The sequence below is a fragment of the Populus alba genome, chromosome 5, assembly GCF_005239225.2.
Source record: "Populus alba chromosome 5, ASM523922v2, whole genome shotgun sequence".
In the NCBI taxonomy this organism is placed as follows: Eukaryota; Viridiplantae; Streptophyta; class Magnoliopsida; order Malpighiales; family Salicaceae; genus Populus; species Populus alba.
The window spans coordinates 17,981,355-18,009,023 of NC_133288.1; the positions used below are offsets into that span (position 1 = coordinate 17,981,355).

A 27,669-nucleotide genomic window follows, 5' to 3' on the forward strand; every position below is an offset into this window, starting at 1 on the left:
CACATGATCAAAATAGCCAAGGAAAATAGCATATATCCAACTGAGCAATGCCGATAGAAAGGGTTATCTAATCATCAAAATGAAAAATGTTTGCTTAAAGAATATATAGAACACAAGGGATCATAGAGCTATGTGTAATCATGAACCAATAAATATCAATCCATTTAAAGCATTAATCCATTCAAATCATTTGTTCATCATTCGTCTAATCTTGTCATTCATTGTATACCTAATGATATTCTAAAATCTAATTTGCTCAGAAATGAGGTTTTTGAATGTTTAGACAATGAGTAATCACACATTCATGTCAACATTCCTTTCTCCAAATCTTACGAAGTATAGATGGTTGGTGGTAGAAGATCTAACACTTGTAAAACAATCTCTTTTGGTGGGGTTTAGAGATCTCTAGATGATAAAGTTAGTGATTTTTAGTAAGAGATTGCAATAAATAGGAGAATTAACTTTAAATTCTAAGAACAAGAGTGTTTGCTCTTGTTTTTGTATGATAAATGCTTTAAGAATTACAATATGAATACTTAAAGAATATAAATTGTGAATTCTTTACATGGGTGGTTCATAGGGGTACTTATAGCACTTGAACCTTATCATGTTGTTGGAATAGGAAGGTTGAAGAGTCATTTCCTCATGTTAGTAATAACAAGTGATAAATATCCCTTACACAATATTAAAAAAGAAACAATTATCCCTTACACCATATTGATGAGAGATAAATATCCTTGTACAATATTAATGGCGATGGAAATATGGGAGGCCGTTAGAAGATTTTTATAAACTTAAAGGTATAGAGAGATGAGTATTCTTGACATTAATTTTTTATGTTAAAAGTCATAATGATAAACAAACGAAGTCTCATAGCCCAACACATGGCCTATAATGGTCGTCAAACTCATATTCACTTGGACTTGGCATGTTATCAAGCTTATGGGCAGCGGGTCTAATAGTTTGCTAGACCAATATCTACCTGAACTTAGCGCGTAGCTGAATTCAAGGATGATAGGCCTCACAACTTTATAGACCTATGAATATTTAGGCTCAGCACGTAGGTGAATCCAAAAACATTGAGTCTGGTAGCTCACCAGACCCATATGTACTTGAGCTCAATACGTAACTGAACCCAAGGATGTTGGGTTTAGCAGCTTGTCAGACTTACATCTACCTAGTCCTAACGTGTTGCTGAACCTAAGGATGTTAGGTTTGACAGCATGCCAAACCCATCTCTGTTTGGGCTTCGTGTGTAGCTGAACCCAATGATATTGGGTTTTACAGCTAGTTAGCTCCATATGTACCTGAGTTCAATACGTATTTAAACTTAAGGATGTTGGATATGAAAACTTACTAGATCTTTATTGATTTGAGCTTAATACATAGTTGAACTCACGGTTCTTGGATTTAACAGCTCATCAGCCCCATATGTACTTGGGTTCAACGCGTTTTTGAACCTAAGAATGTTGACTATTACAACTCAATAGACTTCTATGTATTTGGGCTTAATATGTAGTTGAATAGAATGATGTCAGGTTTGACAGCTTGCCGGATCCATATCTGTTTAGGCTTAATGTATAGCTGAACCCAATAATATTGGGTGTGTAAACTCAACAACCCCATATGTGCTCGGGTTTAATGTGTAGCTGAACCCAAGAAAGTTAGCTTTGGCAGCTCGCCAAACCAACATTTATTTAGGTTAAGTGTGTAGTTGAACCCAAGAACGTTGGGTCTAACAGCTCGTCATTAGCTCACCAAACCTTTATGTATTTAGGTTTAACGTGTAGCGGAACCTAATGATCTTGAGCATGACAATTTACTTAACTTTGGATGCCAATTGCCAGGAATGATTGAGTTGATAGTTTCCAAATTAATTACCTACTCACATGAATGTAACATGTATAGAGCTTATGCCAAAAAGAATGCGCACATCTATATATTGTTAACATTCCCACCATCATTTGAGGTTAACACTTAACCGTGCACCTAATTTTGTTGGACATGAATTACTCTCGATGGATAGTTTTACAGATAACTTTTTCCAGATATATATATATATATATATATATATATATATTCCAAAAAAATTTTTGTTTAATAATAAAAATAAAACATAAATCTCCTCTGCACTCTCCATCTTGCTGAACACGTTCAGTTTCTGATTCTTCTCTGCATATCATTGAAGTTTAGAGTGTGTGTACAGAATGCAAATAATCTTGATGATTTGTTGCTTGTAAAGTTGTAAAGAGAATATTAAGCATGTGCTCCTCTTTTACGAGAAAATAATACAGAGGAGATACACATCACATTTGAACTAATATCAGCATTCATTGAATTTCGGTTTACTAGGCTTTCGATAGAAAAATGAGCAAAGTTTGAACCGTGTGCGCAACCTTTCATGGAAAAAAAAAAAAAAACTTTTTGATCCTTTCTATTTTATAAAAAAAAAAAATAATTTAAATTTATAAAACTGAATGATACATCACCTGCCCATTTAAATTTATAAAGCCAAATAAACACAAATCATCCATTCTATTTTAAAAAGATAACGAGGAAACAACATGTTATTTGTTCATTCAAAAAAGGCATGAGGTTGACCTTTTTCTTTGAGACCATGTGGGTAGGTGAGTGGGCTCATTTAAATAGCCTTGAACTTTTTAATTTTTTTTTATCTTAAAATATTTTTTTAAAATAAAATTTGCAAAATTATGTGATTATGCCATAAGGTTAAATAAAATTAGAGCCATTTGCTGGTAATATTAATAGTTAATTTATAAATAAATTTACATGAATGTAGATTTTTTTTTAAAATTTGCTCATAAATATTCGATAAGAATGATATATATATATATATATATAATTTTTATATAATTTTATCAAATTAATTAGTTGTTTTTTTTTTAATTTTATGCAATTCCTTAAAAATTACCGAGTCACATTTATTTTTATATAGTTCATTTTAAAATTGTGACTTGATTCATGAGATCATGATAACCTCGTAGAAGAATGCAAATTGAAAAAAAAAACCCAATAATCAAAATCATATGTTTTTTTATATCAATTTTAATTCTAAACTATTTTGATTTTTAATAAAAATCTTCTATTAGAACCAAAAAAACATCAATGTTTTAATAAAACGAATTTTTTTCTTAAGAAAATTAAATATAAATAAATATGAGAACTTTTAAAAATGAATCAAAACTGATAAAATTAATATATAAAATTGTTCGGAAGTGAAACTATATATATATATATATATATATATATATATATATAATTGAAGGGTTTATCCAAACCTAAAATACTTTAATGGCGAGCCTACAAAGCATAACAGTAGCCGAGTGGCATATGTACATGAACCGAAGGCCACCTAAAAGCACCGGTGGTCATTAAATTGTCACAATAACTTAGTTGGCACCGGAACATCGGAGGCTCTCCAGAGTTCCGAACGAGGGTTCTACACATTACTTTACTTGCACCTTTCATTATTATAGTAATATATAAAAATAATTTCAAAGACCAAAATGTTGAAGATTTGGGCAAGCATGTTCAAAATTGGTCCCACCGTGGTCCCATTGCATCTGGTAGAACGTTTTGTTCTCAGATCATAAAAACTTGACCCCATTGCTTGTTAGGTTTGATAATGGGATGGAATGGATAGAACAATTTTTTTGTTCACTGCTTTAAGATACAATATCTAAGAGATACAAATATAGATAAATGCGTCACTCTAAAAACACAAAATAAATTATTACTTTAGAGATACAAAACTAAGATATAGTCAGTCGCTAAAAAAAAAGATAAATTTGATTATTAATAAAGACTTAATTTTTCTTTAATATTCATAGAATATTATATTAATGAATCTAGAGTAAAGATAAATTCCATGAGATAAAAAAGCTTTGCAAAGAAAATTATAAAGTTGTTATAATTATGAAATTCTTATTGCATCAAAGTATTGTTTCTAAAATGTTCTTGGTCGATGCTCTCTTAAATATTGGACATTCATTAAAGCCGTAATGAATATTCTTTTCTTTCCTTAAAAAAAAAAAAATAGTTGTTCTCATAAGTTGAGGTATAAGGGATACCTAAAACTATTATGTAGGTGCTGTTATAAGATATGTACACAGAACTGATCCGCATGAGAATTTCATATGGAAAGATCACCTATGTTTATGGAAAGGCTCATGTGACGGTTATGTAAGTTATTCTTAGACTTGAGATCACTAGATTATTTTATATAGATAATGTTATTTAATCATGTTACACGTTATCTTAATAGAGGTAATGAAAGGGCAAAAATTAGATATAACATAAACTATGAAGGTACTTGAGTGATTAAGAGATGATTCATTACCTTAGGTGAATTAGAAAAAATATTTTATCTATTTTTAAACAGTATTGATTAAGAAATCCTTGGTTAACATGGAATGAGATCTTAAAAGAGTTTCAAATTTTATTCAAATGATACATACATGATTTAACATGGCAAACATACTATATGCTTTTAATGTTATATCAAAACATTATTGATGAAAAGGATATTAATTACAATGATAAACTGATCATTAAAATGTTAAGTCAAATCCACTAATGACTTTTCTAATAATTAGGGAATCATGACACGTTGATAGACAATGCATCTGATTTTCAAATATAAATTAATCAATTGTTTAATTGATAATAATTTAAATTTTTAATTTATTTAATTTATTTAATTATAATTTATATTTGAGCCAATATATTAGGAACCTAATGGGTCACACACGTTAATAACCATTAATCAGAAATTAAATATGATGATTTAATTATGTATGACTTATTAAAATATATTTTAGAAATTAAAGACTAAGAATATTATTAATACATGGATTATATTTCTAGATCTAGAAAAATCAAGTAACGACTTGATTGAGTTAATTTCTAAATTTTTCCTTGAATTAATATATGAATATTATTCAGGGGACGAATTAATATTTTGTTAATTTATAGAGTTTTTTAGATTTCTTTATAAATAGCAAGTTATGCCTCTTTTTTTTTTTTTAAGAGGTTGTTTGTTAGACAGAAAAACTACAAAAATATAAAATTAGAGCTTGCATTCTAGGCATAGTAGTCTTTCTCTTCTAAATATGGATTTAAGATATTTATCACTGGTGGTTTATGTGGATTACCGTTGGAGGCTAGGACAATTGGATGACTTGTAGTTTGTGACAACCCAACTTTTAAAGCATCATTCAAAGCCAAAAAGATAATATTTTCAGGTAATAAATTCATAAACAACTCTAGATATGTCTAACAGAATCTTAGAGACTCCTCGAATAATTTTGTTTTATAGTTTCTGATACGTGTATGATATTCGGAAACTCAACACTGGAATCATAAAAAAAAAAATCTAAGATGCTGTTATACAGATCTAGAGTTGTTTAGGAATTTATTACTTGAAAATCTTATCTTTTTTGCTTTAAATGATGCTTTAAAAACCTAAAGTTGTCATATTTAGGATAAGGTTTATTTGTAAGCGTCTCCATTCTCTACACTTTCAGTGGCTAGAGAAAAGAAAGAAAATGTAAGTTTTGTGTTACTATGAGATCTTGAATAAGACATCAATTTTATCTAACACATTGTAATATCTTATTTTTTAATAGTAAATTTACCTTATCATCTTGCTCATGAAGTAGGTCTAAATTGTCAAACTATGTAAATTCCTCCAATACTTTTATGTGATTAATTATGTTTATTTTTATGTATTTTCCTGCTTCCTAATAAATTTGAAATTTTAGGGTTGTTTTCTTCCACCGCTGCAAAATTCGGATAAAAAAAACTTGCTGCTGCCTTTCATGCCCTTTTGGTTTTTAAGCAAATACCTGGCATTCACAACGTTGCAAATCACAATTTCCCTCGATTCGATCGACCAATTAAAGGTTCCTGACAAGCCTTGTCACCTTCGGCAGTGAAGCTTTAAGTGTTTCTAAGCGAGTCCCAGAAAACCCAGTAACTGCAGTGATAGCCAGCTTGTCTAAAACCTTTCTTCCCTCGGAATCCATTTGCCGTATGTCTTCGGATACAAGGAAAACGAACCAGTACAGTACTGGTACCCAACTTGTATAAGAATGCATGGTGCCAATTTATTCTCAAATACGCAAACAACTCTGTGAAAAACCGCTGGCTCTGCACTTAATGATCCTGCCATTGTTGACCGTACGGAATATGATAATGCAAGGAATACTGTTTGTGGAAACTAAACTATCCCGATGAACAGAGCTCTGTGTGTATCCCATCGCCATTAATTTCTCAGTCCTTCCCATTTTTGTGATTCATTCTCAAGAGCAGTAGACACTTTGATGACCTTTTTCATTACCTTGGCTGCAGCAATATTGGGCACAAATGATCTGTCCTAGAAGCATGACCTACAGATCAACTGAAATTTGATAAAACTATAGGCTATAGCACTTTATTTATAAATGAACAAAAACTCCTTTGGCCCAACTCTTATCCCCTCGAAAGCCACCTAGAGGCAACTTAGGACAAGGAAATCAATCGACAGCAGTTATTTCGGCCAGCACAGCACGTGCCTCCCTCCCCCCCTAGAGAATAGCGTGTCTTTACTTCTTTCTTTTTATGCAATTTCGACACTAGTCACCTCTAGTTAATACAGAGTTCCACATAATCTGCCCGAAGAGTATTTACGAATTTATTGCTTGGTTGCGTTCCCGCAAAATGTCTTTACTCCCGAGAACTGTCGAGATTGATACTGATCAGGTCTAGTGCCTCCTTCATAGCCGTTGCCTCATTCGTTACAGTGCCACGCAAGGGGTGCATCACGTGTCAAAATGCAATTGATGGGAATGGTCGGTCCAACGAGTAACCAGACGTGTGTATTTAGCCTGATTGCAGGTCAGGATTATGGGGACTCGCGTGATGAGCCGGTCACTTCGGTGGCTTAACCTGGTTAGAGTTTGGTTCCTCTTTTTTATGTTGGGAGTCTTTATAAGCGGATAAGATGATCCAGTTGGTTTAGGAGATTAGCATGAATTTATTCGCCCTGAAAATAACATTTCCCTGTAGTCTTAGTATTATAAATCAGGAGTAACATGATTGCATCCTATAGTATTATGGTGTCTTGTTTTGGATCCTAAGGGAGTTTGCTCATAAGAAAAAGAGAGATGGTAGGGTTATGATAAGAAGACTGTCAGCTTTTTACTATTCTGAAAACTTGTGTTTGAGAATGTTGTTGTGGTTGTTTTTTAAAGTATTTTACATGTCGAAATAGAGTAAAGTAATGTTTTCTTATTTTGTAAAAATTATTTCTATAATACATCTTTTCAAATAAAAGCTGTATGGATTTGAAATTTGCATATCTCTACACTACCTTATGCTTAATGTTTATTAAATAAAGAGGCATGGTAAGATTCAAACTTGTGATCAGATTATTAAAGTTTTAATATCCTGTTAAAAAATTATTTCAATTAAATATCTAAAGTAAGTTTAAAATATAATTTATATTATTTTGTAATAAAATTAAAAGGGAAGAAAGAAACGACAGAAAAGGATCTATTCAAAACATAGAAAAGACAGGGCCCGCGGTCGCAGTCCACATTAGGACCATCGAACATCAAGCTCAAGACTAGGACCCATCAGAACCACTCACCGCAACACGAAGAAGATCTGATACTGAAGGCTTTGAATGCAAATTGCCGTCGAAGGGAGGGCTCTTCCTTCAGGATACCGCCTGGTTTAGTGGATTACTTAGGCAAGGCTTGGCCACATATGAGACCGAAAGCATTTATAATCCTACGCGGGATAGGAACAAGATTCAGTGTCATACACTATTCCAATTATCACAGGTAGAAATATGAAATCAAGCTGTGGACGGAAGCTCGCTGGCATTTATTAAGCTTCCGACTCTTTTATTTGGCCCATCTTCAGTGCCCCATGAAGCAGGATACCACTGCTTCAAATATTCAAACACGTAGCCAAACATCACTTCTCTTCTATTCTTATCCTGCTTTAGAATGCGATTCTCGAAATCTGGACAAGCTGCGATCCTTGTTTCCACGATCGACCAGTTTTCCGTCTTCAGGTCGTTTTAGTCTCAATGTGTAAAGCCTACGAGCTCGGCTTTCGGACAAGGAATGTGTCTGAAAAAGCGGTGTTTTTAACATTTTTTTAGGAGTACATACCCTTTACAATTTCTTAAAGCGATAACTCAACTATAAATACATCAACTTTTAACATTTTTTTTCATTTCAGTATGTTTTTTTTTTTAGGAGTACATACCCTTGTCATTTAATCTATTCTTAATTTTAATTATTGAAGAAAAACTTTCCCTCCTAAATTATTTTGCGCTTTTCTACCTTTTGGATAAAAGGATAATTTACTATACAAAAAGTTGAAAAGCTTAAATAATTTAGAAGGGAAAGTTCTCCAAAAATAAAAGTACAAAATCATAATTTAGTAGTATGAGATCTTGTTTAAAATTATTTAGTAGTATGAGATCTTGTTTAATATTACAGTCTAATTGTATTTAAAAATAATTTATTTTTTGAGTTTTAAATTTATTTTTTATATTATTTTTTAATTATTTTGATATCTTGATATTAAAAACTTAAAAATATATATTTTAATATATTTTAAAAAGTAACATTTATCATACCAGTAAATAAATTCTAATAATAAGATACAAGTAATCATGTAATAGAGCAATTCATAGAATTTGAATTAAAAATAATTTGTTGATGGTTTTGAAAAAACTAATGTACTCAAATAGAAAAATTAAAAATTAAAAACCAAAACTTTAAAAATTGACATATTTATAGTATAATTATCCCATTTCTTAAAGATACACGAGAAGCTTTTTTTTTTTTTTTTTCTTAATTATTATGATAGATGATTATGAGGTGGCACTTTCGTATCTAGGGTTCTTGGACAGAATTACGTCAATGAATGCTAATATATTGAATCTAATTTTAATTTAATTCAATCAAAGTTTTTTCTCATAAAAATTTGTAATCGTAGAGTTAAATCTTTCATGCTGATTATAGCTGAATCTAATTTTTTAAATGTTTTTTAAAATTATTTTTTATTTTAAAAAAATATTTAAAAAATATTTTTTAATATACTGATATATATATATATATATATATATATATATATATATATATATATATATATATATATATAAACACATTATTGCAGAGACAATAGAATTCCTGCTTTTCTGTCAGGACCTACCCTGGCTGCTTTGCTTTCTACACTCACATCACCGATAGGATCAGCAGCCATATATATATATGTATTTAATTAGGAGGATTACTTGCTTTGAACTTGAAGCATAAAGAGTATCCGATGCAAGTAACCAATTCACATCACATCATAGGCAAAGGATAAATTGTGTAACTTGCATTAAAAAATAAATAAATGGTGAAGTAACAGTGAATAAATTATTCTTGATGAAATAATATGTTTTGGTGATGTCATTGTTTATAAATGTAATATTTTAATAATATTTTATTTTAATATCGTGGTATTTGTCTCACTAATATGAATCATGATATTAATTATTATTGTGTTTTTTAATTTAAATTTAAATTTTAATTGATATCGTGTTTTATAAACGTGATATTTTAAATTTTCATGCTTCTGAAATGCTATATTTAGTGTATCATATCTTGAGTAGTACATTATGTATGTTTATTATTCACTTATCAAATTTGTGATCAAATGCATCACGATTTTCAATTTCGACGTCGCTTTATAAAAGATTATTATCTTGGCAGCGTATCTTCCTTTATCATTTGAGAAATGGACACGTACATGTAAGGACATGCTACCTTATAATAGGCTTCAAGAAAAGGGTTAGATTCCCTCTCCAAGGGACGGGCCTTGGTCCAGGAATTTGCATGTTCTAGAAGTAAAGAGACAAGCAAGTAGAATTAAGAATAAAAATTGATAATAAACTCAAGCACTAGAGTTCAAGGGCTACAAATCTAGGCCTATTCATCAAAACTTTTAAATGTTAAAAGCACCCCCCCTAAGATTTCGTATAACGTAGAATATGGACACTAGGTGAGCATTAATAATTTATAAGAAAAAGTTAAATCACGTGCATTTACTTTTCTGTACAAAATAGGTGAATTATTATAGTTTTTTTTTATATTATTTTTTTCAACACATGATTTTTTTTTTTTTTTTTATATTTTTTTAAAATTATTTTTATTAATTTTGTTTTTTAAATTGAGATAATTGAGGTTTGCGGGTTTGTTGAGGTAATTTGGATTGTCTTAATTTATGAATCCGGTGATGTTTTTTTTAATTAAACTTGATTTTTTTTATAATTTACTTTTTTAATATTATTGAAAAAATTATTTTAGAAAAAAAACTACATTATTAAACTTTATGAAGTAACAAAAATTAAAGGACATGATGGAAACCATTGTAAGTTTAACACTCATTGCACTGTGGATTACTCAAAAGTGTTTTGTTTTCTTTTTTTTTTGATTTTTTATTATGATAATTTTTTCAAATCTATTTTTGTCTATTCACAGGTTTGATGAGTTTACCAACCGATACGATATGCTTTTTTGTTTTGTTTTTGGTCTTCTAATTGTTTTAAATTTATTATATTTTGATTTTATTATTTAATATTAGATTGGTTGAAAAATAGACTGTATTAATGATTTTTGTTTGCTTTATAGGGATAATTGTCTTAAATATGTCTATTTTTAGGTTGATACTTAATTTTATGAGCATCTATTTTTATTATATAGTTAAATAAAAAAATTTATGAAAAAAAATTATTAAACTCAAAAGAATTCATGACCTGGGTCATAAGGAGCCGGTGTCAATCCAATCTATTATTATCTCAATATTTTTTTTTAAATTATCATCTTAAAATTTTTTAAAAAATTAAATCATGTTTTTACCTATCATCAAGATTGTATTTGGATCTATGAAATTGATTGATTTAATCGAGTTAACTCTCATACGGTTTAATTAATAACTTGAGTTAACTAAAAAGTTGAGACGAAAGATTTTAAAATTAATCCATCTGATTAAGTTTTGTAACACTATCAAAATATTCTTTATATTTTTAATATATTTTAAATAAATTGATACAAATTCGTGACATAATGTGGGCCAATATACTAGTTCATTATCAAAAGGAGTCTGAAGAATTTCGGCAAACATATGGACGATATTAGCTGAATTATTAGGCACAAAAGGGAGATTCAAAGTCATCTTTCCCGTATTTCAATTATATGGGTTTGAGGTCGGGCAGTTGCGATGGAATTGATAGGGATTTTGACAGAAACCCACAAGAAGAGAGAGAGAGAGAGAGAGAGAGAGAGAGAGAGAGAGAGAGACCTTATCTTTATAGCTAATGGGGTACTAATACCTGATTTTAACAATTTGGTATGGCATCAGAATGGCACTGAAAAGATTAAAAGCCACCTTACTGGCATCAGAAAAGCTAACGTTCCTTCTTTCTCTCTTCTATAAAAATAAAAATATGGCACCTTCACATTTCTTATGTCCGATTTCAGAAGATGCAATGTTCCTGCTTACTTTGAATAAATGCAATGATGATGATAGCTCTCTGTCGCTTCTAACAGTGTTTAGAAAAAAAACAGTGATCATCCTCGTTTAAGGTTTCTTCCTCCTTTCCTCGTATCTGGTAATTTCTGGCTGCTCGTCGACTTTTGTAAGCTTGTAAACTCCCTGAATCTGAAAAGACTAGTGCTACAAATTAAGGGATGCCATCCCCTTAACAGCAGTGTTTAGAAAAAAAATCGTGATGGGAATTGAAATTAACCTTATATATATATATATATATATATATATATATATATAGAAGATGATAGCTTACAAAAGGAGTGAAACTTAAACTTATGCTAGATGTCTCCCCTATCGTAGGACTGATGACTGATCATAATTAATTAAGTCATGCGCTTGGCTTATCACCAACAGTCAGTTGATTTCCCGGAAAACTTATGAAGAACAATCCTGGTGAATCGTGGTACCTCTCATAATCTGCAGTATTTATGATCTTATTCTGTACCAAGACGGCAGGGCTAAGCAGACATGAAATGACAACTCAAGTCATCAGAATTTCGCCAATAAAATCTGAAGCTCTTAGCATAATCCAGAAAAAAGATTCCAATGCTTCATTTATTGGAAGTTGGAGTTCAGACAAGACAGCTAGCTAGCAATTGATTTGCATTTTTCATGCAGTTCATCTTCCAACATTGTTGACAAGTAGAGCATCCATAAATCCATGAAGTCAGAATGCAATGTGATGGAGACGATCAAGTTCCCCAATCTCTTGGAAACATAAACAGTTATATCTCTGTCAAACCTAAACAGCAAGATAAACACGATTAAGAAACTATCTCTCTCTTAGTCCCTTGCATTTAACAGCGGTGTATCTCCTATTTATCTTAAATGTTCATATAAACTATCCAAAGCTACATAGATTTTCTTCCTTTGCTCATGCTTGGTATCTTTTTGCTACAAACTCATGGGTCTACTTCCCTATTTGAAGTTGTAATCCAAAAGTAAGAGACCAGATTTGCAAGTAAGTTTAGCTTATCATAACTATAGCATTCTAAACAAATTAGATGTTAAAGGAAAGTCTAGTTTTCATATATTTTAAAATTATTAGAATGTAATTCTAAATGTCATGATAAATTTGCAAACACTGTAAAACATATAAAAATGCTAGCATGTATACATTATATATCCAATATTGTATTGCATATACTATTCTAGAATAGTTTTATAAATTTATGCAATTAAGCTCCTGTTTGTTTCATGGAAAGTAGTTTTTTGAAAATCACTTTTCAAACTTTTCTTCGTTTGTTTATCATTAGAAAAATTTGGTTAATAGTTTTTAGTTAAAGAAAAATTTAGCTTAGTTTATAGAAAGTACTGTTTTTCCTTTTATTTTGAACGAAATACACTTTTCAGAAGTTGTGAAAGAATTAGAAATATCATAGTATTTTGCTGATTATATCAAATTTGATCCTCAAATTTTTGAATTGCTAAATATTTTATTTTGAATTTTTTTTTCCAATATCATCCCTTAGAATTTGATTTAATTTGATTTTTATATTAACTTTGATACTCATTCTTTTCATTGTTATTTATTTTATTTGAGATAATTTATGAAATTATATTTATTTTTTTCAATTTCATTCTCATTCACCTTTTAATTTGTAAGATTTATTTCTCATTATTTTAATAAACTTCAAAAACAAAAAAATATTAATAAGTTATTTTCCAACTTATTTTTCATGATATAACCAAATATTGAAACGTTTTTTTCAACTTATTTTTCTTGACACCACCAAATATTTGGATAATAATTCACTTTTCAAAAATTTATTTTCCAAAAGAACCACTTTTCAAAATAAAACTATTTTCCAACAAACAAACGGGGCCTATGTTCTACTTGGTTTTTCTAGGTCTAGAGTTACAATCACATGTTTTAATGATATTATAGTTCTTAATTTCTAAAACTTATTTATAATCAAGTCACACTTGATTAATCATTTTAGTTTAATATCTTATCAATGGTTCTCAATGTGTGTAACTTATTAGGTTCCTTAATATGCTAGTCTAAATATAAATCATAATCCTAAACAAAATAAGATTAAATCAATTAAACAACTTAATTTTTATCAATTTTAAAAACTAATTGATTTATATTTAAAAATCAAGTGCACCGTGTAGTAATGTTTTATGATCTACCAAATATTAAAAAATCATAAGTGGTTTGACTTTATCGTTTAGTGACTAGTTTTTTAGTGTAATTATTATTCATTCATCAAGAATGTTGTGATTTAGTTATTTAAACATAAAGTATGTATACTTTGTTAAATCATATTTGTTCTCAACAATATAATTGTTGATTCTTTGAATAAGATTTAAACTCTTTTTAAAATCCATTCCATATTGTGCAAGGATTTCACAATCAATACCATTCGAAAACAGGTGAAACATTTTTTCTACTTCACCTAAGATAATGAATCCTCTCTTGATCACTAAATTATCTTCATATAGTTCATGTCATATCTAATATCTAGTTGTTTATTAACATTGATTAATGCAATGTGCAATTAAGATCAAAGCATAATATTCTTTATATAAGATAACTTAGTGATTTAAAGTCTAATAATCATTTACATAATTGTCACATGAGTATTCCTATAAAGACAAGTGATTTCTTCATATGAAATCCTCGTGTGGGTGAATTCAGTGTCTATATCATATAATAAACACCTACATATTAATTCCAGGTATTTTTTATTTCTTATTTTTCAGCTTATGAGAACAATTGTTTTTTTTTATATATATAAAAAATAATATAATATGTATTAGTCTCAATAGCTCAAATTAATATCAAATCTGAATAGAAGAATTGACTAAAAAATATCTAGAAATAATGTTTTAATGAAATAAGAATCTCATAGTTAGAATCGCATTATAAATTCATTTGCAAAACATTTTGTTCCCAAAGACTTTATATCTTTACTCTAGTTTTATTATTCAAACATAAATGAATATTAAAAATAAGAAAGTTTTTATTTTTAATAAATATGTTTGTACATAAATAAAATTAGTATTAAGTGTAACCAACTGATTGACTGAAGACATATAAAATAACAACATCATTAGATTGGATCTTTCTGAACAAATACTATCAAAGATATCTAAAGCTTCTCTAAACAACATATTAAAGAGCTAGCTTAGAATTATTGTTATTCATGTAAATATACACATATTCAACATCATTTTAAAAACCTATAATTCACTTTTTACATCGCTAATTTTTTTAAACTTTAACAAAATATAAAAGGCGTGGGGTTTTCATTGTAGCAATCCACAGTGAAAACCCAATTTTTCCTTTTAAAAAAAAAATGAATAAAATTATGGATGTAATTTGGTAATTTCACAAGGGTATATTTTTCATTGTCAAATTTAAAAGAGGAAATTAAGTATTTTTCACTTTTAGCATGCATAGTAAAATGACAATTCTACCTATAGATTAAAAAAATGTTAAAGATTATACAAGGGTGTTTTGTATTTTCAATTTTTTAAGAAAAATAAAATGATTTAAATGCCCTTTAAAATTGAATTTTTTTAGCTTACATCTAGGGATGTTTTTATATTTTTGTTTGGTTTTTTTTTTTTTTTACTATCAAGTTAGTTTAAGGGCGACTTTATCATATATATATATATATATATATATATATATATATATATATAGGCAATTGATGCATGTATTGTACTTGTCAGCGCATTAGCGACCCTCACGCCCTTTAGAAAATGTGTGTGGGCCATCTAGTTACCAAATGTTTCATATCATGGTGGCCATTGGAATCGTCTCGGTATCCTTGTCGTGATAAGGTGGTGTATATAGACAAGACTATCTGGTTTCGTACTTGCGTTTTTTTTTTTCCTCTCTCTCCTCAATTTTCATACTTTCCATTTCAAGTTTTCAAAAGCAATCCTTTAATTTGTTATTCCTTTAGATTTTGTCCATATTCTTTTAATTACTATTTTTTATTTGGAATAATTTATAAAATTAGAATTTTTTTTTCAATTTCATCCCCCTTTATTTTTTTCATATTTCAAATTTTATCCCAATTATTTTTATTACTATTTGTTTTATTTGAGATAATTTTTTTTAATTGATTTTTTTTTACATTTCCATCCTCTTTAACTTCTTTTTTTCAATTAAGTTTGATCTTCATCCTTTGAATTGCTATTTTTTTCACTTTGATAAATTTTTTAAATTGATTTTTCTTCTTATTTCATCATTCAATATTAAAATAGGTGACAATAAGATAACCTCATAAAAGAAAATAAAAATTAACATGATTTAACCCATATTAACTTGCAAAATATATTTCTGGTAATGAGACTAATATAAAAAAGAGTAAATCAAAATAAATTATAAAGTTCAATTTCTAATTGACCCTGTCAAACCTAATATTAAATTATTAAATTTATAAAAGTTTTAATAAAAAAAATAACACAAAAAATAAGTCAAATTATCACAAGTTAAAAGCACTATTCTTGAATTATAAAATTAGAATAACCTAATAAAAAAAACTTTTTTAAAAAGATAGAACTTGTAAAGCATCGTTTGGGTAAATAACTTGTCTTTAACTTGAATATTTTATGGTCACTTTCGGTAATAATAATAATAATTAAGATTCAAGTTTTCAAACCTTAAATCTCAAATTTTAATTTTTTTCATCTAAAAATACATTTTAAAAAATTAAAAACTTTGATAAACACAATCTTAATCCTAAATTAGTGTACAAACAAAAAGCCAAGCCAATTAAAAAAAAACTTCACGAGTTTGAAGAAAAAAATCACCTTCATTAAAATTTATTGATCTGTTATATGATCGTTGATCTTTTTATATGATCGGAACGCACTCCACCAATCCTCTTTCTCCTCTTTCTTTTCTAATCACTCATTTTGAACAGTGAGAGTGAAAAAAGAGCTCTATTTTTTTCTTGAACCTAAAATTATATTTTGTAATTTTTTATACAACGCAGATGTAAGTACATTCAAAACAAAATAAATTGTAACACAAAACAATGTATTTAAAAAATTCTAGGAACATAGCAAATTTACGTTGAAAACAGGCAATAATGTTAATGTCAACATGTTCATTAAAAACGTAGATTTGCTTTCTATATATATATATAAACAGCATTAATTTACAGCCTCAAAAGCACTACTTTTAAATTAAGTATCAGCATACAGAAATCACCATGAACACGGTAGAGTTTAGAATACCACTGGGACCTGCAACATTGGAATTTAATACGATCGATTGGAGTGTGTGTGTGTGTGTCTCACTTACAAAGATTCCAGAAAGAGAGACTATGGAATTTGGTGTGCACAGACGCCAAGCAAATATCAGGTGAATAACAGTGGTCGTATGCCTACTGAGAATCGCATTCCACCGTGCTTGAAACTTCATTGTGATAGCCAAATACCGAATTCAATAAACACACGATGGGAAATGGAATTGAATGCATAACGTGATTTTCAAGGATAAATCCACAAGTGCTATTTCAACAAAAATACAGCGTCTATGCTACTATCATCAACAATTTCTCTTCAAGTCTATATACAGTGTCTATAATGCTTATACATAAAATTCATATTTAATAATAGAAAAAGAAGAGTATAGTGAAAAAAAATGTTCAACAGTGTGTGAATCAGTGGCACTAGGCAAATAGAAAGTAAAAGTAAATAGCCAAATCAAAGAATCAGTGATGTCAAGGAACCACAAGCATTTAAGAATGATCAAGGCAAAGGCATGGGAGGCTTCCAGCTTGAGAACTCAACCATGTTTCTGTTAACAATAGTTCGATTGTGCAGCCAGAATGTCTCAGCTGATTGGTGAAACTGCCGTACTTTTCTCTGAAGTTCCCACATTATTCCTTGCATTGCAGAACACGACTCAAGTTCTGGAGCATATACCCACAAGCATCTTACTTGTCTACCTGCAGCTATCATCCGCTCTACATCTTCATCTGAAAAGCAAGCTCAAAGCTAATTGCATGACCCAGGACAATATCCAAAACATGGAAGAAGCAATCATATTTAATTTAACCTGGAATTGATTCTAGATACTCCAAGAGTTCCAGCCCTATTCGAGTAGATGGCCATTTGATTGATATCTGGGTGTAGTCAATCACGTTTTGGAAAGGAAATTCTGCTTGATCTGATAATATAACTGGGACACACTCCTGTTTAGCAAATAAATAGAATCACTTTAACTGACCTCCATGTATGTGGAATGTGTGTGTGTGTGTGAGTGAGTGAGAGAGAGAGAGAGAGAGAGAGACCACAAAAAAAGACTCATAAAACCTAAGTGTCCAAGAAGACTCTCCACGTGGAGCAACGCAGAACTTTGCATTGCGCAGGTGTTGAAAATATTCCATCCTTACAAATTTCTCAGGACCGCTGAACTTCAACTCTGGACATTCCAACTGTTTATGATGTCATTATGTATACGCTATATCACTTATAAACAAATATGAGTATTAACAGTAATCTTCATCTCAGGCATGATGGAGAATATCCTACCGAAACAAAGTTACAAGGCTGAGTATGTTAAACAGAATGCACAAACAAGTGACAACCCACAAACACTCATAAAGACTCTGTTCCTTTGCCAAAGGAATGCACAAGAACAATATGCAAGTGTCCCAAATCCAATCATAGACTGAAGTCACTGCCAAAGAAATATATTGACTGGATTCAGCTTGCATGTGCAAAAATATGCAATGAAGTGAGCACAAGAAAAGGCTAATGTTAAGTTCCTCCCTACTATGACTGTTCTAACAGATACATAATACATGTTTTATATATGGCAGATCAGCTAAGCATGGTCAGTTTCAAAAGCCAAAAAGATGGATACTGAGCCATATTAATATTTCAGAATTTGTGCTTCAAGTTCATACAGAGACCAAAACTAAATCAACAATGAATGATCCAATATGTTCTACACATCAAGACAAAGTCATATGAGTAACCACAAAATCACATAACATCACACAACGTACCTAATCTAATTGTCAAAAACTGAATAAATATATAAATAAATATACCTTATCTGGATACTGCTTTGCAAGCTCTATTAACTTCAGGCGCCCAACTTTCCCTTGCGCACGACCTAAATAATTCGCTAAATACTTCCTCTTTGACAAAGGTAGAGGTTGAGCCATCGCTGCACCTCTTTTAGTCATCCCATCTTCAACATTCCCAGGAATGATAATGTCTTTCCATGTATTAAAAGAACTCGTGTCTTTCTTATCAGTCCTATCCCCCTACACTAACACACAACCCAACATTCTTAAAGCCATAAGCTTCAAAATCACACAGAATTAGGACCATATGGAAACATCAGCAACTCAAGCAGGTAAATGTAGTATGTCAAGAAGTAAGAATGGTACCTCAGGAGTAAGAATTATGGATCGATTAATGTAAGTCGCCCAAGATCTAAATAAGTGAGCTCCGGCACCACTGCAATCGCACAAAAGCAAGAACATATGCGTCAACATCCCAAAAAACATAGACGAAGAGGATCAATGCTATAAGCATTCTAATAAATCATAGCGAATTCAAGTTGAAGCCAAAGAATGATTATATACCTAGGGAAGACAAAAATGTGATCACGTCCTCCTGATCTTCTAAAGTAGGGCATTTGACTCAATGCCTGAAAAATTGACATCACTAATAAAAATTACATCTTCAGTTTGAATTAAAGAAGTATTATTTAAATTAAAAAAAAATTACCTTAACATAAGTGTGGTTAATTTCCTTATCATTCAAACCACCCATCATCCGTACACATTTAGCATAGGCAGGCACAAAGAATAAATTAGCTTCCTCTTTCTTTCTAGTCCTAAATCTCGATTGCAGCAACAACTTGTGTATCTTAACCTGTAATAGAGTCGAATAAAATTATAAAAAGAGAATGAATAATAACTGAAAGCCCTTGGATTGTGCAAGAAACTACCTGAGTGCCCCACTGGCCTTTAACGCAAGCATCAACAGAGATTTTTCCTTCTCTGCCTCGCAACAGTTCCTTCAATCCGTCAATTTCGTCTTCCTCGTAGACGTAGATCTTGAGGGAGAGGTGGGTCCCGTAGCCCATCTGGGGCCAGGAGATAGATCCATCGTCGGAAAAGTGAACGACGTTTTGTGATGTGTGGTCGTGATTTAAGGAGGAGGGAGGGCAAGTAGTGAACGGGTGGTCGAAGAGGCGAGTGAGTAAGAAAGTGGAGGCGACTAGGAGGAGAGCGCCAATCTGGTGGGAGCGGGTGCATGATGGTGTATTGTGGTGGTGAAGAGAGAAGATTCTGGTGGGTTTGTTGTTCGGGCTTCCCATTTTGTTTTCTGTTCTAGTGAAGTGGAGGTGGGGTTGTTTAGTGAGTGAGTGACGAGGGGTAGGAGAAGAGAAAATGGGAAAACTTTAAAAATACCCCCAGCTATAACAATTTATTTATTTATTTTATCAAGCTTTCGCATACTAATTAACGCGGGTGTTTGACCCATTAAGAGTTTTTTAAAAATTAAAAAAAATATAATTTTATTTTTATTTTTAAATAATTGATAAACTGAAATAAAAATATATTATTTTAATATATTTTTCAATAATTTTTTTTTTTAAAATAATTGTTATTACCCTCTCAAACACTCTAAAAACTTTTTTTTTTAACAACTATTTTTTGTCAATATAATTAGTCATTAAACCAAAAACTTATAACAAACCATTAATGTTTTTTAAGGTTAATTATCATTTATCACCCAAAAAAAATCAGTTAGAGAAAGAAAAACAGAAAACACAAATAGTTATCCTGGATGGTTGAAACAAGCACAAAAAACATGGTTATGAAATCCTATATGGTTATGAAATCCAAATTGGATTATAGGTTCAAGATTTACATGAATTGATTTAGTTAATTTAATTTTAATTTTTAAAAAAAAAATCTCCAATACAATGTTTGATAAAAAAAAAAGTTTTTCTATTAAAAAAAATATTAAAAGAGATCTAATTTTTATTATGGCTCTAGACATAAAACACTGTGAATTGAAATACTATGAATTAAAATAGTGTAAACATATTTTTTTTTCCCAAATGATGTCTTCATTGCACAAAATTGATTGTGAACAAAATAATCCAGACATGTTTCTTTATTATATTGTAATGACTATTTTACCATAAAAAGCAAAAAAAACCCCTTTGGATGAGTGGCTGTTTTGTCTTTTTAAAAAAGAAGTAAACAATTAGGAGTGAAAAAAAAAATTAGCATAAACAAAGGAGCTTCTCCATCTTTTTCAATTTTTAAATAGTAAAATGGTAAAATTACCTTTTGTTGTAATTCTTAAGTAGGGTCAAGACTAATTAAGTATTTTAATATACATAAATTGTTATTTAAATTCAGAACTGCTAGCATGCCAGTACGTGGGTATCACCTATGCTTTTTAGATGGTGCATGTGGGGCCTAAATTGCACTAAACACAGTTTTCTGGACGATGTTTGATGCGTCTCACCACCCCTATCAGTGGCGAAGGCTTGTGTTTGCAACCATCACGTGGAACTGGTGGAAGAGCTACGACCGCGAGTTTTTCTCTCCTCCTCCTTTCCTTTTCTAGAAAATCATGTTGGCCATTGAGAAAAAAAAACAAAAAAGTCTGACTATTTGGTTATTAAGTTAAATTAAGTTATTTTTTTTATTGTAATATATTTGGTTTTGAATCATTTATTGAGTTAATTTGTTTTTTTCAATTTCATCCCTTGACATTTGATTTTTATATCAAATTGCTTATCATTCTCTTAATTACAATGTATTTAGTTTTGAATCTTTATTAAGTTATTTTTTTATTATTAATTTCATCCCTTCATACTTGATTTTTATATTAGATTCAGTCCTCATTCTTTTAATTATGATATATTTGGTCTTGGATCCTTTATGGAATTAATTTATTTTTGAGTTTTATTCCTTGACATTTTATTTTTATATCAAATATGATCATCATTCTTTTTATTGTTATTTTTAGTTGTTTTTATCATTTTCTTAATTGAAATTGTTTTTCAATTTCATCCTTTATGATTCGGTTTTTTGTGTCAAATTTGGTTCTCTTCTTTTAAAATCTTCTTTTTTAAAACCAATTTTTTTAAAAAAATTTTTCAAGTTTATCCCTAATTATTTTGGTTGGCTGGGAATTTCACATTGCTATTTTTTCATGTTTGCCTTTTATGTTGTGATTCAGCCTTATGATCCGTGTTACAAGTTTTGAAAGTTTGACCGGGTTGGCTTCAATCATTTTTAATTTTTTTTTTAAATCATTAATCATTATTAAGTTCGTTGAAAATTGGTATTCTTTGTTTTTTTATTTTTTTATGAATTTGACTTTTCTTTTCAATTTTTCCCTTTAATTCAATATTTGATGATACTTAAGTTTTGATCCTAATTTTTTTTTTTCTAATTTCAATTCTTAGCTTTTTTTTTTTTATCAAACTGTGACAGAGAGGCTTTCGTTTTTGAATTCTTTATTAAATCATGTTTCCAATTGTTCAAATGGGTTTTCGATGTTACAAAGTAAAAGGTCTCTTTTCCAATTTGTTTGATATTATATATCCTCAAACTCAACTTGTTTTTCCTATGTTGAAAACTAGCGGATTCATTTACCTAAACAATGAGCATGATATCTTGAATTATTTAGTTTTTTTATGTGAAACCAAGCAGTAGAGATCACATAATTCCTATTCTTACAATTTTAGATCTCATGGTTATGTTTATTTTGGTTTTGAACACTCTAAAAGTGTGTTTGGTATTGTGGTAGCTGTTATGGTTGTGGTTTGAAAAAAGTTGTTTTATAAAAAATACTTTTAGTTAAGGTTGGTTTAAAAAAATAGATGTTTGGTTAAAACTGTGGTTGAAATTGAGGTTGAATAAAAAGTAGTTTAATGTGTTTGTTAAAAATGCTTTTGAAATTGAGGTTATAAAATAATTTTAAAAAATGTATATTAATATTTATGGTTTTTAATTTAAATATTGTAGATTTAACTATTGCTATTACATCGTGAAATAAATCATACTTTATATATATAAAAAATGATTATTCCATTAAACTATCTACATTTCTATTACATACAAAATTCATCCGACAAGAACTACAGTTTCCATGATTTTTTGAGCATGCAATAAAATTAGGTAAAATATCATCATGAATAAAATTGAGATTACAGTATAAATAAATTTAATTCACCTTAAACTAATTTTTTCTAGAAATAAAAATTATGATTTTTCAAAAAAAAAAAATGTTAACTGATTTTTAAAAAAAAAAGATAAAAAAAAAAAAAACACCGTTCACTTTAGTGAACAGTGCGACTATGGAGGGATGCTGAACAGTGCATCCGCAAGAACCAAGTAGGACCTACTTTCGTTTTCCATGCTTTTCGAAACTCGTAATTTGGTGGGACTCATGAATAGTAATTTATGTTTTTTTTGTTACCAAACGTTGTTGTGTCTGCGTTTTAAGCAAAACGTAGACGCAACAATGTCGACAAACACTCTCTTAGAGAGTGCTTTAAAGAATTTAGTATTTTCAATTCTCATAGAAGTGGCCTTGTTTCACACTCACATAGGTGATTTTTATTAAGAGTTTCATGCAATACCCCACTTGAATTTCTCAGGTTATAAAAGTTATTAAAAGCTGAGCTTATTATATTTTTATTGCAAGCAACACTTTGCATAGAAATGGGCAAGAGTGCTACAACTAAATTAACAAATGATTCGGTTGTGCATTCAAACCTAAATCTTGGGATCTCCAATCAACTAGGTTGAGTTGTCATTATGGTAACTCTTTGAATACAAGGTATAATCTCATTTTACTCGATGATTTATCAACTTACTCTCTTATTGAGCATTTTATAAGTGAATCCGCAATATCATCCTTTGACTTTACATGGTTAATAGAGATAATCTTATTTGAGAGCAACTATTTTACGATATTATGTCTTCTATAAATGTGTCAAGACTTACCATTATATATGCACTATTTTATGCGCTATCAATTTCAAATTAGCTATCGCAATGTATACAAATTGCTAGTATATATTTTAGCCAACTTGGAATATCATTAAAAAAAAAATAAAGACTAGAAACCATTCTTTTCCAGCCTTTTCTTTTAAGCTATAAACTCAAACTCTTTCAGGGGCCTAGAAAATGCATGTTTATTTAGTCCCAAGAGACTACAACTCCTCCAACAGTAAAGTTAAACTCCCTTCTGAATTTTGAAACTTTAATATTGAATATTTAATTAGCATCGTATATTTTTCAAGTAGAGCCGGATATCTCATATAATGGAATCCATATTTTTTACTATTTTTCATGAATGAACTATAATCATAACTTGGGTTAGACACCCTTACACTTTTATTTATTTATAAGGAGGTATTTAACCATTTCATAACTCATATGGTGTCTTGTCTAATATCTTAAGATGTAGTTTATTTATAATATAATTTGTTGATAAAATATCCCCCCGCAAGTTTCATGATAATCTTAAACTTATAAATACAGCAGCATCATTTCTTTCAATATTGAGCTCTTGTATTTAGCAATATCATTCTCAATTGCTTCTTATCACTTTGAAAGCTAAGTTGATTTGCAACCTTGCTCTTAAAATGTTTGAACACTTTTAAAGTCATGTATTCATTTATTAGCATACAGACATAAAAATGATTTGTGCAATCATTGATAGAGGTAGTAAAATACATTTTACCATCTCTAGCTTGCACAAAATCTTACTCACAAAATATTAGTGTAAATTAAATCTAGAGGCTCATTAATTCTGTATAGAATAGATCAGAAGACTTAACCTGATAAATAAAGGAAGAAGCTTTATTAATTTTAATATTTTTGATACAATAGTCATAGTCACGTCGAGCTTAAAGAGTAAGTATATGATTAATGAACTCTTCTTTGCGTAGACCGATTCATGCAGCTGGTTTTAATGGTATGATCCTTCGAATCTTCGTGGCCATTTCCATTATTTCTTCTCATGCCCGGTTTAAATTCTTTGACTGATCTTACGAGGATGATCCATCTGATGAGAATCCGAAAGAATTAATCTGTTTTTTTTTTTTTTTTTTACCTTTAGAAAGGGATTTTATCAACCACGCATGCCGGGATTCCTCCAATCTTGGAATCAAAAGCTGAATCATGATAACCTGCCGTGTTGTAGAAGAAAAACTCCATTCACAGCACAGCTCTAATGGGAATGTACGAGAGGGGGAGGGAAGCAATGATCCTGTCCATGTTCATGTTTCCAAAGTGAAGGTTTCTTTGAAATCGGCACAAATGACTTTGAAGCTTGTTTATCAGAAGAGAATCCATCTGTTAACAGATCATATATAGTTGTGTGCTTTAGCTTTTGTTTAGACTATATTTTATTTTGAGTCTCATTTACATGGATGCATGAAAAACAATCCATTTACCCCCTCGATTGTTTTGCTTTGGAGCTATGATTTATAATCTCATAAGGATCAACTCCTTTCTAAAGTTTAAGCTGATGATGTGGCAGGGATCAAGATGAACCTTGAAGGATTTGCTTCTTTCCTCATGTTTCTACTTTTAACTAATACTAGTACATTCATCCGCGCTCTCCGCGGTAAAAAAGATCGCATATAGAGATTTTTTGATGGTATTATTAAATCTAATTAAGCAATTTGATTTTAAAATTTATCAACCCGACTCATTGTCTATCTCTAGTTTCGAATTAAATCGCATGAGAGTTCATCCAAAGTGAATCATTCAATGTAATGGGTCTAAAAACAAGTTGGATGACCGGTAAAAATATGATATAGCTTTTTTAAAAAAAATTAGTCAATATTTTTTTTATTATTAAGATGATACCAAATTAGATTGACCCCGATCATCTTGCGACCTGGGTCATATACTTCAATAAGTTTAATAACTTTGTTTTTTTTTTTATTTTTTTATTTATTTTTATGATAATATTAGATGCTTGCAGAATCGAGTATCAACGCTAAACAAATATTTATTTAAGATCGTGAATAACCCTATAGAAAGTAGAAAAAAATAAACCACGAATTCCGTTTTTCAACCAACCCACTATTGCAAAAGAGTTAAATAAAAAAAAATAGAAAAATTAAAGGATCAAAACCTAAAAAAAAAAAACATATAAGGTTTGATGGGCAAACCTGCTAAACCCGTGAATTGGATAACTCGGGTCAACATGTCAAACTTGCAACCTGGGTAATGGAACTCATTGCAATTAATAATTTATTTTTTTTTCTTAAACTATTGTTTATTTAATTATATTATAACAAAAATAAACAATTACAAAATCAAGCGTGAAACCAATACTAACACTTTTTTTTAAGATTATGACAACCTTATAAAAAGAAAAACGAAACAAATTATAAAATTCAATTCTTAATCAATTCGATATTGAAAGATAAAATCGCCAGCCCATGATTTTCTAAAATTTAATAACATGTTTTTTTTTTCTTTTCAAAACTAGTTTTTTGAACTATATGATAAAAAGAAAAAACAAATGATCACATAATCGAGTTCAATTATTAAAAAAAAAATATATATCTTACTAAAATCATGAACCGGGACAACCAAGGTTACTTTGTCAAACTCGCAAATCTGATCATTGAATCCACAAAGTTTAATAACTTAGTTTTTTTTGAATTCATTTTTTATTTAACTTAATTTTTTTTAAATAGATTATATCGCAATGCTTAAAATATTTTTTTGATACCAACCTAATACTAGGATTTGTTTTTGATATTACAATAACCATATAAAAAAAATTAAAATAAATTATCAACCCTAAATCCTCGTAAATACAACCTAGAACTTAATAAAAAAAAAAATCAATCAACAACAGTGGTAATCAACGGTCTAATGGGTGTGGGGGAACAGTGTTTCCACCCCTTCTAGCTTTATATACTTATTAATATTTAATACTTAATAATAATTAATAATACTTAATACTTAATACTTAATACTTAATTAATATCATGCAGTTTTTTAAGTAGCTTTTAACGACTCTATAATGTTGTCTATCCAGTTGCCCTTGAGTATGCTAATGATGCCTAGGTCAGTGATCGCGCCTGAGGCTGCACGGTAAACTAATGATGTGAGTATATTTGTTCTGAGGAGTTATCCTGTTTGTTCTAATAGATGCCTCCAACACAACTAGAACTTGATCTTGCAGGTTTCTTGTTTGTCCTGAATTTTAAGAGAGGGCCACTAACCCTGCCAGGCCTTGATTATCCTCGGGCTTTAATTGGAGTTACTATCTGATATGCGAACTGAAGATCTTTCGGCCATTTGGATCAATCTGGGAGGAGTAAATGATTCCTGTTGATTACTCAGCACAATCAGCTTCTTATCACCACATGGACTTGATTTAAACGGATCTGAGTGGAAGAATTCACAGGTGAAGTTTGGTCGATTGGACTTGATTTACATGAACAGCGTGGGGGTGGTCACAGCTTTTGTCAGATGCTTAAAAACTGATTAGTCGATCCCTCGACTCAACAGTGCATTGAAGATCAAAGAGAGCAGAAAACCTGTAGTTTAGAGAGTTCGGGAGAGAATCAAACACCAGTTTTAGTGTCTTCATGACCGGTGTTCAACCGAAACATGCAATGACAGGAACTGGCAGTAAACTTTGCTATATATTTTCGACAGAGCCTAGATTGACCAACCATATAATGTTTTGTCGGTCATTTCTTTCAATCCAGAGAGGAATCTTGCTTTGAGGATCTTAGGTTCAAGTTGATCTAAGAAATAATCTACTGGCTAGTTTACTTTAGCTGAACGCAGACGATTGGATCTCTTCGCTACGATGAGTCCATGAGATGCAATCCTCGCCAAGTAACTATGAGCCAAAATCCCCATGAGCTTGCTTTCTGTTTCTTTTGCGGTACATCAGGTTTTTTCACCTTTCTTTATTTCTGGTCTTATTTTTACGGGTTCAAGCTCTGCTGCATCACTGTAACAGATGCCTTTGTACACTGGACTACAAAGCCTAGGACGCTACTTGTAAAAGAATTGTCAGCTGGTTGAATGAAATAATGGT

At 30.1% G+C, this 27,669-nt stretch overlaps 1 protein-coding gene across 3 annotated transcripts; it reads right to left on the reverse strand.

Annotated features, from left to right (window-relative positions):
• Window positions 1-17,097: 17,097 nt before the first annotated feature.
• Window positions 17,098-20,007, reverse strand: LOC118029214 (probable glucuronosyltransferase Os03g0107900). 3 transcript variants are annotated; one of them, XM_035033038.2, is made up of 8 exons: window positions 19,556-20,004; window positions 19,333-19,479; window positions 19,188-19,252; window positions 18,990-19,059; window positions 18,645-18,863; window positions 17,880-18,023; window positions 17,645-17,780; window positions 17,098-17,564 (listed from the first exon to the last, which is right to left on the reverse strand). In XM_035033038.2, the coding sequence occupies exons 1-8, from the start codon at window positions 19,925-19,927 to the stop codon at window positions 17,335-17,337; spliced, it is 1,383 nt and encodes a 460-aa protein (XP_034888929.1). In that variant the 5' UTR covers window positions 19,928-20,004; the 3' UTR covers window positions 17,098-17,334. The 3 variants fall into 3 exon arrangements, 2 of the variants coding, with proteins under 2 accessions (XP_034888929.1, XP_034888930.1); XR_004684145.2 differs by having other exon boundaries at window positions 17,427-17,564; window positions 17,902-18,023; window positions 19,556-20,007; XM_035033039.2 differs by lacking the exon at window positions 17,880-18,023 and having other exon boundaries at window positions 19,556-20,005.
• Window positions 20,008-27,669: the final 7,662 nt, after the last annotated feature.

Excerpts from the sequence above, each read along its gene's own strand:
- LOC118029214 (XM_035033038.2), bottom strand. The coding sequence starts at position 19,927 with ATGGGAAGCCCGAACAACAAACCCACCAGAATCTTCTCTCTTCACCAC. Across the intron at positions 18,864-18,989 it reads CCATAATTCTTACTCCTGAG|GGGGATAGGACTGATAAGAA; the intron begins GTACCATTCTTA and ends GTGTTAGTGTAG. Across the intron at positions 18,024-18,644 it reads CAAAGCAGTATCCAGATAAG|TTGGAATGTCCAGAGTTGAA; the intron begins GTATATTTATTT and ends CATCATAAACAG.